General features: G+C 35.4%; 1 protein-coding gene across 8 annotated transcripts in view; it reads right to left on the bottom strand.

The window, feature by feature from the left end:
• The window catches only part of PTPRZ1 (protein tyrosine phosphatase receptor type Z1), a 182,978-nt gene that overhangs the window by 116,572 nt on the left and 50,919 nt on the right, over positions 1 to 15,487 (bottom strand). For all 8 annotated transcript variants that reach the window (XM_009003179.5, XM_009003178.5, XM_078343894.1 and 5 more), the window contains exon 2: positions 11,545 to 11,610. In XM_009003179.5, coding sequence (XP_009001427.4) covers positions 11,545 to 11,610 — 66 coding nt within the window. The remainder of the gene's footprint in view (positions 1 to 11,544; positions 11,611 to 15,487) is intronic.

The following is a 15,487-nucleotide window of genomic DNA, read 5'->3' on the forward strand; positions in this document are numbered from 1 at the left end:
CTGGCTTATGCTATACATCCAGTGAGTACTGATTAAACTAATCATCTCCAGACTTTAAATTTTCCTTTGTCAATAAGTTTATAACATCATTAAGGTAGAAGGCAAGCCAGGAAGGTAATGAGAAGTTTACTCCTGCATATTCTAACACAAGTTGACTGAACATAAAAATCGGAATGATATATGAGGACACTATATGTATAAATACAACTGATCTTCAAGAACAAACATTTAGGATCTTGGAAAAGAAAAACTATATGTAATTTTTTTTAAGTGCTACAAGTAGATCTTACTTCCTAGAGATGTTTATGAAATATGAAATAATGGAAACTACAGAGTTTAGAGGTAATATATTTTGGCATATGCCAACTTTTGGATTTGCTTTGGCACTGATTCTAGGTAGCTCTGCCATTATTTCAATTTCCAGGTGCCAAAGGGCTATAAAATGCAGCCTTTCCTGTTTTCCAATTCCTTAAGATGTTTTGCTATTTCTTATATGCTAAACCTTGCTCTGAACTCACTCCACAATATTTATTTTTTGTATAACCTATTTGTTGCAAGAAGGATTTGGGATGATCCCCTGAAATTATGCTATTACTAGTCACAGTTCCTCCCAGGTGAAATTATTTCTCTTCCCCCATGAGACTAGAAGTAAAGTAACAACTATCAAATATATATCGGGCTTCTACTTCGTGTGAGTCTGCTTCAGGCACAGGGATAGTTAAAGAAATTAAAGTTTTGCCCTGGCAGAAGCTTGTTTTTTCTGTTGCCCTCACACTGATTTAGCTACATTAAATTTACTTAGAAAGATATTCACAAACTATTATTGAGATAAAAGCAGGTGACAAAGCAGTACATCCAGTAAGAAGCCATCAGAATTCAGGATGCATAATTAGGACGTAAAAGAACAAATAAAAATTAAAAATAAAAGGCTTAATTCTCCCTATTGAAAACCAGGAAGACACTTTTCTCTACATTCGCACCCCACCCTTTTTTAAAGAGCATTTACTTTAGAAAAGAGACTATTGTAAGTACTTTCTCCTTGTTTTGCAATGTATATAAGTCCTTTTGAAAACTAGATAGGCCCTTTGTCAGCTTTATAATCCAGGGTGTTTTTTTCAAGGACCCGGGGCCATCCTTGTGAAATGCCATCAAGGAAGATAGTGCCCCACTCTCCCAATTTCTCTGGGAAGGCAGGAGCTTTACTTCAGTAAGCCTCTCACTCCAATTTGTAAAGCTACCTCTTACCACAAAAATATGAGGTTTGTTTTCCCCCTGAATAAAGCCAATAGAGTAACACAAATAGTCACTCCAATTACCATTTAAAGTTTAGGTGAACCATGTGTTACAAAGTTGCTGCCAAGTCCTTCTACTTAAGGACAAGATATTGTTTATCTTGAAAACATTTTGGGTTGTACCTGTTTGGCTATATGAGGGGGTGAGATTTCTTTCTATCTTGGAAATCTTTCAGTGATTACCTGTGATGTGTATTACATTCTGGTTTAATGCTTGATAATAAAACTGCTTTTTTTTTTTCCTACTACTTTTATGAGAGGATTTCTGAGGTGAGAGAAGATTTTGTTTTTAATTATACGTTCCCAACAGAAGACATTAAGAGTAATTCTCTCTAGAAGGTGCAGTTCCACAGATAGACAGCTATAATAGATAGGTAGATAAACTATATATGTAAACATATTAAATATAAAATATATGATACATACATGATTTTCTTAAGTGAACATGCTTTTATAATGAGAAATAAAAATTGTTTTCCTTGTGGAAAAAAAATATCAGATTGGCACTTACGTTACTTGTCAAGATAATGGCTCAGATCTCTACACTTTGCAGATCTGGGCATTAAGGGATTCTGATCAGAAGATATCTACCATCTTATCACACAAAGTCTCATCAGCCTGTGTGTGTATAGGCTCCTTTCTATTGGTAATCAGAAGTTATTCTACTAAATTAGGGAGCTGAATAGCGAAGTTTAGCTTGCATAGACCAGAATCTGATTTTGTTCAAGGTTGATGCTCCTTCTCTCCTTCCTCCAGACCATCAGTCTCCACCCTTGGTGTGGGTGCCCATTTAATTGGACTGAATGCCTGCACAACATGCACCTCAGCTGTGGAACCCCCAGCATCTTCCTCTTCTCATTTCTGCCTCTTTCAGAAGGAGCCCCAGTATGGAGTTGCTGGAGCTCTATTGTTTCCAGGACAAAGCATGCAGGCATTTGAGGAAGAGGAACACTCAGGGTGGGGAATGACCCAGGGTGCCACCAAGAGCATCACAATGAACCGATAACCTGCCCGTACTGGTGCCAGGCTCCACTCTGCACTCAGTCCCTGCTACCAGGTTTCTTCCTCAGTCTCCCAACTGTTTCCTTACTGTCTCTCAGGGTCTCCCTGTTGTCTCTCCCTTGGTTCTGGCTTCCATCAGGCCCACTGTCCTCAGGTTATCCAAACATGGCTCTACAGGTGTGGACACTACTTCTCAATAGGGTTCAAGTTTCCGTCTCTCCCAAAGGAACCCTAGGCCTGTGCAACTGAGAGATGAATCTGTGCAGCTGTTGTAAGTGTACCAGAATATTCTGTGATAGTTGGAAGCTCCCTGAACAGTCTATAACCATTTGGATGCTAGTTTGTCAAGGGCCACAGAGGATCTCTAAGATCCTCTGCATCCAGTCAGAAGGCCCAGCTCTAGTCCAGTCAAGGAGTATCTCACCTGAACCAAACGTCATGTGGTTTAAGCAAACACAGGTATGAGACAAAGCGGTAAATGTAGGAAGGCATGTTTGCTTGTTTCTGATTGCCACTGTAATTTCACAAACTCCTGACTCTATGACAATGTGTGGTTCTCCGGAGGAATGCTTTGAAGACAAAACAGGACACAGCACAAAGCCCCCACGTCTCTTGCCTGAGTCACTGTATTCCCTGGAAGATAAATGACCTCAGTCCTTGCTTTTCTTACACTTAAGATAACATCTGATGGTGTTAGTGATTATGCTTCTATACTCTATAACCAATGTACTTTAGTAATCTATAGTTAGATGTACTCTTACACCCAAACCTTGATGTGGTTCCACTTTAATCTAACTTTTGAGTGAATGTGATGTGATTTTGCATCTATGGAACCTCCACCACCTGTGTAAAAGCCGCGGCTGCGGCAGTGTGCAATAGCAGTACTTCGGCTACAGGCCTAGTCTGGAGTCCTCAGTCAGACTTTGGAATAAAACTAACTTCAATTCTTTAAAAGTTTGGTCTTCTTATTCTTAGTTGTCATGTGGTATTCATAGATCACAGGATAAACAGCCATATACATATTCCTCCTAAGCGATAAAGGAAATAAAATCCTTAAGTCCAAAATGTGTCTTGACTATATTTCAAAATAATTTTTGTAATCCAGTCATTAAAATATACGTCACAGAAAAAAATTGTCTGAATATAAGAAATGAGTCATTTACATTATTTTTTTTTATCTTTTTGCTCCTTGAAAATTCTTGGTTTAAAGAGTCAGAATTAGCAAAACACACTGCCATGTGTGTACCTATGCAACTGTCTTGCACGTTCTGCACATGTACCCCAAACCTAAAATGCAATAAAAAATAAAAAAAAAAAAAAAGAGTCAGAATTATCATAGAGAAAACAAAGGAAACAGAAACCAAGTTAAACCTTCCACTAGGCCCTTACTGATGCATAAAATTGGAGGGCAGCACAGGTCAACATAAAATTATTATAATGGCATTTTGCCCAAAAGTTTAACACATATAAGTGAATTTTGTATGACAATACAAACTGCTGCCTAAACTTAGATTTCTTTAAATTATCCATGTAATTTTCTCTTCTCTTTTTCCTTTATGATATGTATCTGTTTCATGAACTAGAGCCCTCCTGAGTAAAGAACATGGAGAGTGAAGTAAAGGAGGCCCCACAAAGGGAAGAAACACAGTGCCTTCTCCGGAAAGCACAGACAGTTCCAGCACAGACAGAAGAGGGGGCCAAGTTTCCTCATTGTGAGCTGCTAAAGAACCTGCCCATCCCACTGAAGCTTCTACTAGATGCTACCAGCAATGGCAGTTGAGAGGATGGACTCAGTAGAGAATCTGAGCAACTTAAACTTTATTTTTTTTTAATAGGGGAAGCTCCTTATTTAGTTTTACTAGCAGATAAAATAAATAATGATTATCTAATTATGATGCTATTCTGCAGCCATGTTTTTATTTTTTTCAATTCTATACTAAATGAGAGTTGCAATCAAATAAAATGGTTAAGCATATTTATTTATCTTTTAATCAACAAATATGAATTGTATACATCTATTGTATACATGTGGTTTTGAAATATGGATACACTGTGAAATGACTAAATTGAGCTGATTAACATAAACATTACCTCACATCCTTATCTGTTTTGTATGTTTACAGTGAAAACACTTAAAATCTATTCTTAATAATTTTCTTTTCTTTTCTTTTCTTTTTTTTTTTTTTGAGATGGAGTCTCTCTCTGTCACCCAGCCTGGAGTGCAGTGGTGCGATCTTGGCTCACTGCAACCTCCGCCTCCTGGGCTCAAGCAATTCTCCTGTCTTAGCCTCCCAATTAGCTGGGATTACAGGTGCCCGCCACCACGGTCAGCTAAGTTTTGTACTTTTAGTAGAGGCAGGGTTTCACCATATTGGTCAAGCTGGTCTCAAACTCCTGACCTCAGGTGATCCGCCCACCTTGGCCTCCCAAAGTACTGGGATTACAGGTATAAGGCAGCACATTCAGCCAACAATTTTCAAGAATAGAGTCAATACAAATAGGTTCTGACTTTTAGATTACTTAACTGAACCCCGTTCAGCCTCCACAACAAGGCATGCTTTAGTCATCATTATTTAGCATAGGAAAAGTTTGTCCGGAATATAAATCATGGCTAAACTTTAAAAAACAAATCCACAGATGATAGGAAATATCTGTCTATAATATCCATTCAAGCAAATCAACCCCTTCTAAATCCTCTTGTGAGATTATCAGATGGGCCCAGGCTTGTTCAATCTGTTTGGGCTCAAGTTAAGACACTATTCAATAATAATTACTTGGATTTATAATGTACTTGCTCAAAGAGCTTTCCTGCAACAATGGGAAGCATCTGTTTGATCTGCACACAATTAAGTTGGGCATTATAAATAAGTTTTTTACAAACGGGAAAATTGAAATGCAGAGCTCTTAAGCAGCCTGGTCAGTCTGTAGATTAATGATGATCACAAAACTTGCCCTGAGCACTGTTCATACTCTTATTAGGGTGTGTGATATCCTCACACTGAAATTCAGCCAAGCAGACACCCTACATTCTGACAGGTGAATACACAAAGCTGTGGTTCATGTTCAACTACCTTTGCCTTTCTTGCTAAAACTAATGTATGTTAAGTTGAAAACATTTTGTGTCAACATATTTGTCAACAATTATTTCCCCCCCAATATATAAACAGTATACAGTAAGAAGTGAGGCTCCTGCTGGCTGGATGCGGTGGCTCATGCCTGTAATCCTAGAACTTTGGGATGCTGAAGTGGGTGGATCACCTGAGGTCAGGAGTTCAAGACCAGCCTGGCTATCATGGTGAAACCCCATCTAAAAAAAGAAAAGAAAAGAAGAGAGGCTCCTGCCTCTTATGGTTTCATCCACATCTAGAGACTCACTTTCCATGGGGTAACCATGGCCAACAGGTTAGAATATATCATTCCAGCCTTTCATCTATGTCCATATAAATATGTAATTTTTAACAGAAATGAGATAATTTTATAGGCAGATTTCTAGAACTGTCTTTTCTATTACTCAATTGGAAATTAGAAAGGAACAGTCTGTTTAATATAAGAAGTGGTGAATCAAAGAGGAAAATACGTTAAAAGGAATTCCAGATTATAGAAGTAAAGAAAGGCCAAAAATCAGTCATTATTCTACATGGATTCAAATTTTCTTTCTGAGTGACATTTGACTTACTTTTTCCTGGGTCAAAAGAAATAAAACACTAAAACTTACTATGTACAAAAATAAAAGCCAAACACCAAACCATACTATATTCAACCTTAAATTATGGCCCTTTTGTTTTCTGTAAGTAGCATTTTCTAGTCTATAAAGTTATCAAAATGGAAAGACGATTTAGACAGGATATTCTATTTACAGAAATACTATCAATTTGGTATTTAAAGCCTCCCTCATTCTGGGGTATCTGGCCAAGTCTAAAAGACTTGTATGTGGTCGAAACAGCCACACTTTCTTATTTGAACCTAATGCATTCTTTAACCAACATTTTAAGGGTGTTTAGGTTTAAGAACACCTGAGAATATATCAGTCTAAAATTTCCAATTTCAAGTTGCTTTAAAGACTGGTGAACAAGAAACAATATGATATTTTAAAGTCCAGAAAATAAAGATTATGTTTCTGTGGCATTACTTCTAAGAATGAAGCAAGCAGTTAAAGTGCCCCCATTTCCGATTATCTTATCATTGCTTGGAGTTACAATCAAAGATATAACAACTCAAAGAGAAGGAAGATTTTTAACATCTCCTATGATAATGTTGGGCTATGTGTTCATAAGATTAAAAAAAATAAAATGACTTCGTTTTATCTATTTTGTTTTTTCACTGAACTGCCCTTGTTTAGGGATTGTCATAGAAAATTTAAGGTTAATAGAAAGAGTGACATTTATTTTCTGAAACCTGTAAATGAAGTGAAGTTATTAAAGAAGGAGTCGGATTCTTAGTGCTGACATTCCCAGATTTACAATTCACTCTTTCATCACACAGTGACAAGCAAGCCTTGCTCACCCTCCTATATTAACTTTTAAAAATGGGACTGTCAACTGTATTTACCAACCCTGTCATTTCTCAGCATAATTATAGCCTACATCCTGAATAGAAAGTTGTTCTTAACCTATGCATAAAACACAACTAAAAGAGTATTACTTCTCCTCCCTTTCTCCACCCATCTGGTAGCCAGCGGGGATTTACATTGTTACTTCATATATTATAATTGTGTAATTCTTTCATAAATTACCTTGGCTCAAGTGATTCCACTTAAATAATGTTTGATGTGCAATGTAAAATTTCTAAATGGCTTATGAGCTCTTTAACAGACAAGGCTTATAATGTACTTAGTGATTTTTATTAATAGAATCCTGTATGTTCAAACACTCAAGGGCAAGTCATTTCTTCTGTGATTGCCACTAATTTGATAAATTTAAATGATGACACAATATGGGAAGGAAGACAAACATACAGCTCAACAAGAGAAACTGTTAGACATGAAACTAGAACTAAATGTGGTCAAGACCAATTTACTCAAGCCATTCACAAAATTAGTTACGTTTAAGAATGATAAGACTAAAATTTTTACTTTTTTCATACAGTTATTTTATACAGTTAGCATGGTTTTCATTTTCTAAGTGGAATGCTAGCATAGAAATTTAAAAATACTACCAAACTTTAAATACTTATATTAAAAATAAAAAGTAATAATTCACTTTATTGTGAATAATCCACGTTAAAGGTTTGCCTTTGATGTAATTTGCTTGGGTGAAATACATTCATTTGGATAAAGAATTTCACTTATTGTTTTCACTTTGATATTCTAGTAATTCAGACAAAATAATTAAGTCATTTCAGTTTGAGCTAAACAAATAGTTGTAAAATTTCTTCATCTTTAGTTTCTTCCCAGGATCCTCAAATATTCTAGGAATAATTTTCCAAACCAAATGGGAAGCACTACTGCAAATAAAGCAATTTACTTTTTAAAACTTTGGTAAGCTTCCATCCTCACCCTGACTTCGGGACATCCCCTTTTGAGATCTGCCACCCCACCCCCTACAACAAATGCCTCATTTTAATGGGTCTATTTCTTTGATCACTAGACTTTCCTGAAGGAAGCTAATGCCAATAGGCCTTAGGTCATGAGCAAGATGATTCAACGTGATTTTAAAGCAAAGAACTATGCATTGCTTCTGCAAAGACCCATCTGTTAAAGACTAGCTACTCTATAAATGCCATGTCTATACTCAGCCCATTAAAAGGAGCAGGTCTGTGGCTGTCTCCTAAGATAATAAGATATTGGACAACGGTATGTGCTACTGCTGTATCCGCTGATACCCTAGCAAAACTGTTGTCTTCTCCTGACCTGATGAAGCTCACCCAAGATGCATAGGGCCCCCGGACTGCTGGGAAACACACCATCACTCCATCTTCCTTGGAGCTGAGAACTATAATTTTCTGTCTCGCTAGGAAGTAGGTTCTCTGTTTTCTAACTCTGGCTTTAGGGAGTGTGGAAGGAGCATTAAAGTTTGTTTTTTATTTTACTCATACATACTTAGTAAATATCTGAGTTCTCTGAAGATTGATTGGTTAGAGGAAAATAACCTGCTTCACGTCTGAAACTAAAAAGTTAGTCATCAACAAAACTAAACCAGGCTGACCCTTATTCTTTGATAAAATCTCTATGTATCACGTTTGAAAAACAGGTATATTTTACTCTTAATGGAGCAAACATTATCTTGAAAACAACAGAAATGCTCTTCCCACCATCTAGGCTCCTGTGACGGCCTGCTGAGAACGAGACTTCTAGAAGGAGCTATGTCTGGAAGGCTGCGGATAAAAACAAGGATCATCCACCTATTTTTATTTATTTATTTATAAAAGTTATATATAATAGATGTACATATGTATAAAGCACTTATGGTATTCTGATACATTTATATAATGTATAATGATGAAATCACAGTACTTGGGAGATCCATCACCCCAAACATTTTCTTTTTGTGCTGGAAATACTTGAATTGTTCTTTCTAGCTCTTTTGAAACACATAATAGATTACTTCTTACCATAGTCCCCCTACAGTTATGTATTGAATATTGGTCTTATATTCTTCCATTGCACTGTAAGTTTGTACCCAATAAACAACCTCCTTTCAGTTCTCCATCCCAATTCCTTTGGGTCTCTGGTAACCACCAATCTACTTTCTAACTTCATGAAAAGAATCATTAATTTTTTACATTTTTTCTTCATGTTTACCATTCTTACTCAATTAACCAATACTTCAGGTAGTATTTATTTACCATATGTCCGCCTAAACCCTAATCTAGACCCTGTTGCTTGGGATAATTTAAGAAATTAGGTAATCAGGGAAATACAAATTAAAAGTTAAATTACATTTTTGGTTAAACTGACTAGATTTTTAAAGTTAGTGTTAGTGAAAATGTGGAGAAATAGATAATTTTAACACAATTTTCTGAAATTAATTTGACCATATCTGTTAATATTATAAATAGATAGGTCCTTTGGTCCAACAACCCTTTTTATTAGACTTCATGTTTTCTGAAAAAAGAAATTCCTCAAGTAAATAGAGTTGCTGATGTTTATTAAATTAGGTATAACTTGTTTACATAGAAAAACAAAAAGGAAATCATTCCATTCAATAATTCAAAATGGAGTCACATGAATAGTTTTTGCTTTTATATGTTTTTTAGGATTTAAAATATCAAAAGTAGTATTTCATAGATGTATGAGTCATTATGATAAGTAAGTAAACTAAGAACAGGTCTTTCTGTATAAATTACACCGGTCTACCTCATACCCATCTGCCTAGTACTCCACAGTAGAGATATGTCTTAATTTGTTCACTCTTTCTGCTCTCATGAACATCTTGATTATTTTCCATGTTCTAAGTTAACTTACTGCATTCAAGAGGTATAGTGCAAATGGCTAATAAAAAATTAAAATCATGACTTCAGTGGTAATCCAGCAAAAGTAAATCAAAGTAATGAAACATGATTTTTAAAAACCTATTGAATTGGTAAAGATTTTCAATATGACAATCATCAATCCTGGGTAGTATATAGTTGGGTAATCATTTACATGACAAATGAGTGTAACCTGTCTAGGAAATATTTAGGCAGTGTGTATCACAAATATCAAAAGTTTTTTTTTTTTTCTTTTTATTTTTGAGACAGAGTCTCACTCTGTCGCCCAGGCTGGAGTGCAGTGGTGGTGTGATCTCAGCTCACTGTGGCCTCCACTTCCTGGGTTCAAGTGATTCTCCTGCCTCAGCCTTCCAAGGAGCTAGGACTACAGGTGTATGTCAACTTATCTGGCTAATTTTTTGTACTTTTAATAGAGGTGGGGTTTTGCCATATTGGCTAGACTGGTCTCGAACTCTTGACTGTGTGATCCTCTCACCTTATCCTCTCAAAGTACAGTGATTACAGGCTTGAACCACTGTGACCAATCTAAAAGCTTCTTTTTTTCTACTCAGTAATTGCATATCGAGAATTCTATTAGCACAGAAGTAATAAAAATACAACCAAATCATATATATCTGTCTATTCATCTATTTGTCATTGCTTATAGAAGCTTAAATATCCAAAAATAAGCAAGTTCTTAAATAATAAAAAACATATTCAATGGATTATTAAGCAGATTAAGTATCATGACCAGCCGGAATCACCACTAAAATGAGGAAATACTCAAATATAATTTTAAGAGTAAACTGGATGCATGACTCTATACATATAATATATATTTTCTGGAGAATAAAACCGTCCTAAATGGACTACAGTAGTTTTTTAAGTGGATATTTCTGACAGGAAAAAAAGAATGACTTTTTATGTTTTTCTTTGTACTTGGACCTATTTTCTAAATTTTTTACAATGAACATTTACTACTTTTAAAGTAGCAATTAAAAAGAAAATGCATCCTTATCAACAAAATTCAACATGCTTCTGCACTTCATCTATTAAGTAAAATTGGTCAGGTTCACGGTAAAGCCCTTGTAACCTGATTTTATCTTATCACCCCAAGCTTATTGCTAGTAAGTACCCAACTCTAATGCTCAACTCCTTCCCAGATGGTTACTAGGCATGTCATGGTTCACCCAAACTCCACTCATATTCTTCCACTCAGGGCTAGAACTTTCTCTCCTAGGGTTTCTGATGATGATTTTTGGTTGTAACTATTTTAAGCCAATTTCGGACGTTTCTAATGTTCTAAGCAAAGTCTGGTAACGTGACAAAATCATTTTATACTCTAACTCCAATATATTAACCACAGTAATTCAGAAGAATGCCCCTCTGACAGCAAGAAGCCCATCAATATTTGTTAAGTTAAAAAAAATAATCATTAGCATGATCATAACAACAACTAACATTTATAGAGAGCCTTCTGTTTAGAAAGAGACTCTGTGACAAGTGCTTCACACTCTCTTCATCTCATTTAATGCTCAGAACAGCCCCCTACTTCACCATTGAAAAAAACAGAGCCCTAGGTTATGCTATTTCTTGAAGGCATACAGACAGCTTGGGCCTGAGCTTCAAATCCAGCTTGGGTGGATGCCAACAAGCTCTACACTACCAAATTTGTTTATGGAAAGCCCACAAGATACCATTTTGTATCTGATATATCAATTATTCTAACCACCTAGTTAAGTTGACAAAATGTGTTGTGCTACAAAGCTTCCTTTTATGTATAAAAAAGACACAAAACAATAAAAGTTTCTGCTAGATCTCATTATACAAGTAATATGTTTACCTGTATAGGACCAGCCAATCTCTTCAACAAGTTTTCTCTGTTGTCTGTAGTATCCATTTGCCCAATCTATAGAAAAACAAAAACAAAACAAGTAATCAGCATGTAGAAAATATGTGTCCAAAAATAAAAGATGCCAAAATCATTTATACCATACATAGTTCTTGATTACCCCTTTCCATATTTTCTTCTTAATGTGTTCTTTCAACCTCAACCACCACCATTATATTATATACTCCAATGCCCCTGTTCTGGTAGCTAGTGGAAATTTTAGAGAGTGTGCTTAAAGCATGCTGACATTCAGGCAGAAACAAGGTATATATTTAGATAATGCAAGAGCAGCCTAGAGGGGTTCAGCCTCAAAGAGGGAGTGGGTTAAAAAGAACAGCGTCATGCCGCCAAATGTTGTTACCATTCCCTAAGTCTAACGCCCAAAATCCTATTGATTAAAGACACCTTTATGTTTACAATCCAAGTTTTACCTGAAAATGTGTCTAGTGTACCCAGAGTTTATCATGTTTTCAAAATCTGCTTCCTTCCTAATACCAAACAAAATTAGCTGCCATCAGAAAGTAGAATTTAAATGTGCATATGTTGTTTGGGAGAAATGTTGTGTCAGATACTGTGAGTGAATCTGTCCCTTGGAGGAAAAAGACGCTTGAGTTAGGTAATGCAACGGGAAGCTTAGGGCCATAAAGCTAGTGAATGCGCCATGACCCAGAGAGAGAGTCTCTGGATCTAGAACATGGGGCAAAGAATAGACACAGGAAGATGGGTTAAAACCAGTCTCACTCTGCATAATTCAAAATTTTGCCAGGAGCCATGCCTGCAACCAATAAATAGGAGTTTTCAGATTCATTCTCCTCCTCCCTGTACGATTGTCCCTCGATCACAGACTGTACTAACATTAATACTTCATTTCAGCTACATTGTGCATAAAATTAATCTTTGCAAGATAGGTTTGGAAACTGGTATTGGCAGAACTGTTTCTGTAGAGAAAGCTACATAGCTAGTTTACAAATGTACTTGCAGAACATTATTCAGTCATACATTGGCATTGCATTCATATAGTATTAAAATTACTTCTTATTCTCTTTATACATTTGTTTTCTCCGTTGGATGAAAATATCTCAAAGACATTTCAGAATTCATTTTTCTTTCTTCTACGTCATACACTCTGTGATTATTAAAACATGGTAATTAATTACTATTTTATAAAAACTAGAAGGCAGGGCAGCTATCAGAAATGCACATTTAAAATTCATAGATTATCCAAAGCCAAAACCAACTTTGGAAAAATAAAGGTTTTGTTTGTGTTTACATTTTAAAAAATCTGAATATTTAGGTAAATAAATATTCTATTGGCTATATAGCCCATTTCAACATAAATCTATTTTTTACAATAGTTTTACTGAAATATAATCTACATAGCATATAATTCATCCATTAAAGTGTACAACTCAATGGCTTTTAGTATATTTATAAAGTTTTGTCACCATTCCTACAAACAATTTTAGAACATTTTCATCACTCTTAGAAGAAACTCCATACCCTTAGCTGCTACCCCACACCCACTCCCATCCCCCACCCCTAGAAAAACACTAATACCTTTGTCTATATAGATTTGACTTTTCTAGACATTTCCATATAAACAGAATGATAAAATATATGGCCTTTTGCAACCAACTTCTTTCACATCACATAATGTTTTCAAGGTTTATACATGGCATAGCATGTATTAATACTTCATTTTACTTCACTGTCCAAGAATATTCTATCATATGGTGACCAGGACAGCCTTAAAATTCCCCTTGGTTTGACAAAATCTTAGAAAGCCTTGTTCCCGACTGTAGGCCCTTGATCTTCCATTTATTATAGAATTTACTTTAGGAATATTGTTAATTGTAATTCTTTCTCTACCTCTGTGAGATATAAATCTTTTTAATAGCCCCCTGATAATTTTACAAACCAGACATGTACCTTTCAAAGACCTGGGAACCACCTCTTTGCAAAGTAATCAACAAGAGAGACAGCACCTTTATCTTCCAGATTAGGGGGGAGGGTGGGAGGCTAAAATCAGTGGGGCCCCTTGATCAAAGTTGCAAAAACTACCTCTTATCATAAAAGTATGAATTTATTTATATAAACTCATATCTTTATGACGAGAGGTAGTTTAGATAAAGTCAATTAGCAAACACAAATAGCTTATGGCCCTGAGTGACCTGTAGTTGTTTTCCACTATCTCACTCCAGTCCTTAAAAACCTGACCCAGTCCCTTTCTTGTGTGTTGAGTTCAGACTCTGTTCTAGCTTCTCTCCGCTACTGCAGCAGCCTTGAATAAAGTATTTCCTGTCTGTTTAACTTCGGGGCAATTTTTGTTTTGACAACTGAATATACCACATTTTATTTATCCATTCATCAAGTAATAGATACTTGGGTTGTTTCTAATTTTTAGCTATTATGAATAATGTGGTTATGAATATTCATACATAATTTTGTTTCACATTCTACTGAAAATGGAATACTAGGCTCACAATTTATTTTTCAAATAAGGTCGTTCTATAAAATGCTAGTTATTTAAGACTAAATTGATTTAAGTTAAATTCTGGGCGCAAGTGTTTCCTTGTTATAAATAATATATACAACAGAATATTAGAAAGGGACATAAAAGGTTACTGACTGAGACTTAACATTCTAGAAAAAAGTAATTCCTATTTTACAGATAAGAAGATTTATGCGAAAAAAAAAAAAAGTGGTTTCTACAGGCAGTAAGACATAAAAAATGGAAACCATAATGCAGGATTCCTGCTTCCCACTTCATTCAGCCTCCCTCAGAATCAAAGATTCCTAGGAATCCTGAGCTACTGGTTACTCTCCTAAGGTGCTCTGCCCTAGCAGGGGCCTCTGCAGCATGCATGCCTTCAAGAGACACAAAATAGCACAAAACAATACAGAGGGCTACAGGTTCATTAGCAGGAATTACTTGCACAAATAAATTATAGAGAATTCACTGCATACATGATTTAACCTGGTAATCAATTGAAATTTTCCTCTGAAACTCTGCGTTGGTCATAGGGAAAAGATTCCTTGTCATTTTTTATATATTTTAAATATAAATATTTTAGAAATGTTAAGACATTTTTGTTACGCGTTGTGGTGACTTCAGGAGATCAGATGCCATGCAAAACCTGCATTTAACAAGCATTCTATTGAGATAAATAAAACAGTAAGCTCTTGTTTTAATGATTCATTCTAAAGGATAACAGCAAAACATCAGCAGAATTTTAGCTTTCCTTGTAGAGTTTTATCCCTACACAATGAACAATTATCCTTGGTTTTTAATTACTTACATTAAGAAAGCTTTTCAATACAAGGTTCCCAGGTGTTTGTAGCTCTCTTCAGTTCCTTTATGTATTGTTCCCTTAATTGTTACTTCAAACAATCCGTTACACATTCACATGCTAATTACATAGTGCTTGGGCGTGAGAGAGTACCCCACTTTTAAAATTCTACTTAGAGGTCTGATAGATGAGATGTGATAGCTCCAATGAACAAGAAAAAAAGGAGCTGGGTTCACTTTTTTGTTGCATTATATACTTTGAAAACCAGGAAATCCTATATAAAAAGGAATCTATCAAAGTGCGAACACATTTTAAGATCCATTAAAATAATGAAATACAGATTTTTTTCATTTCCGTGGATTTCAGTTTCTTTAGTTTTAACATTTTGTTTCTTTCCATTTAAAACATTTGACACGCTGTGATGGTATGATTGTTTTCTAGTGATAAATCTAAGAAATTTCAGGAAGTGATTTTTCACAAGATATACAACAAAAAATACATATTAGTAAATTTTTTAAGGTTACCTTAAAATTTGTCCTAAAATATTCTTAATGAAGCAGGTTTCTAACCTCCTAGCAAAACTGAGAGAAATTTGGTTTATATTA

This window comes from Callithrix jacchus, chromosome 11, assembly GCF_049354715.1.
Source record: "Callithrix jacchus isolate 240 chromosome 11, calJac240_pri, whole genome shotgun sequence".
NCBI lineage: Eukaryota > Metazoa > Chordata > Mammalia > Primates > Cebidae > Callithrix > Callithrix jacchus.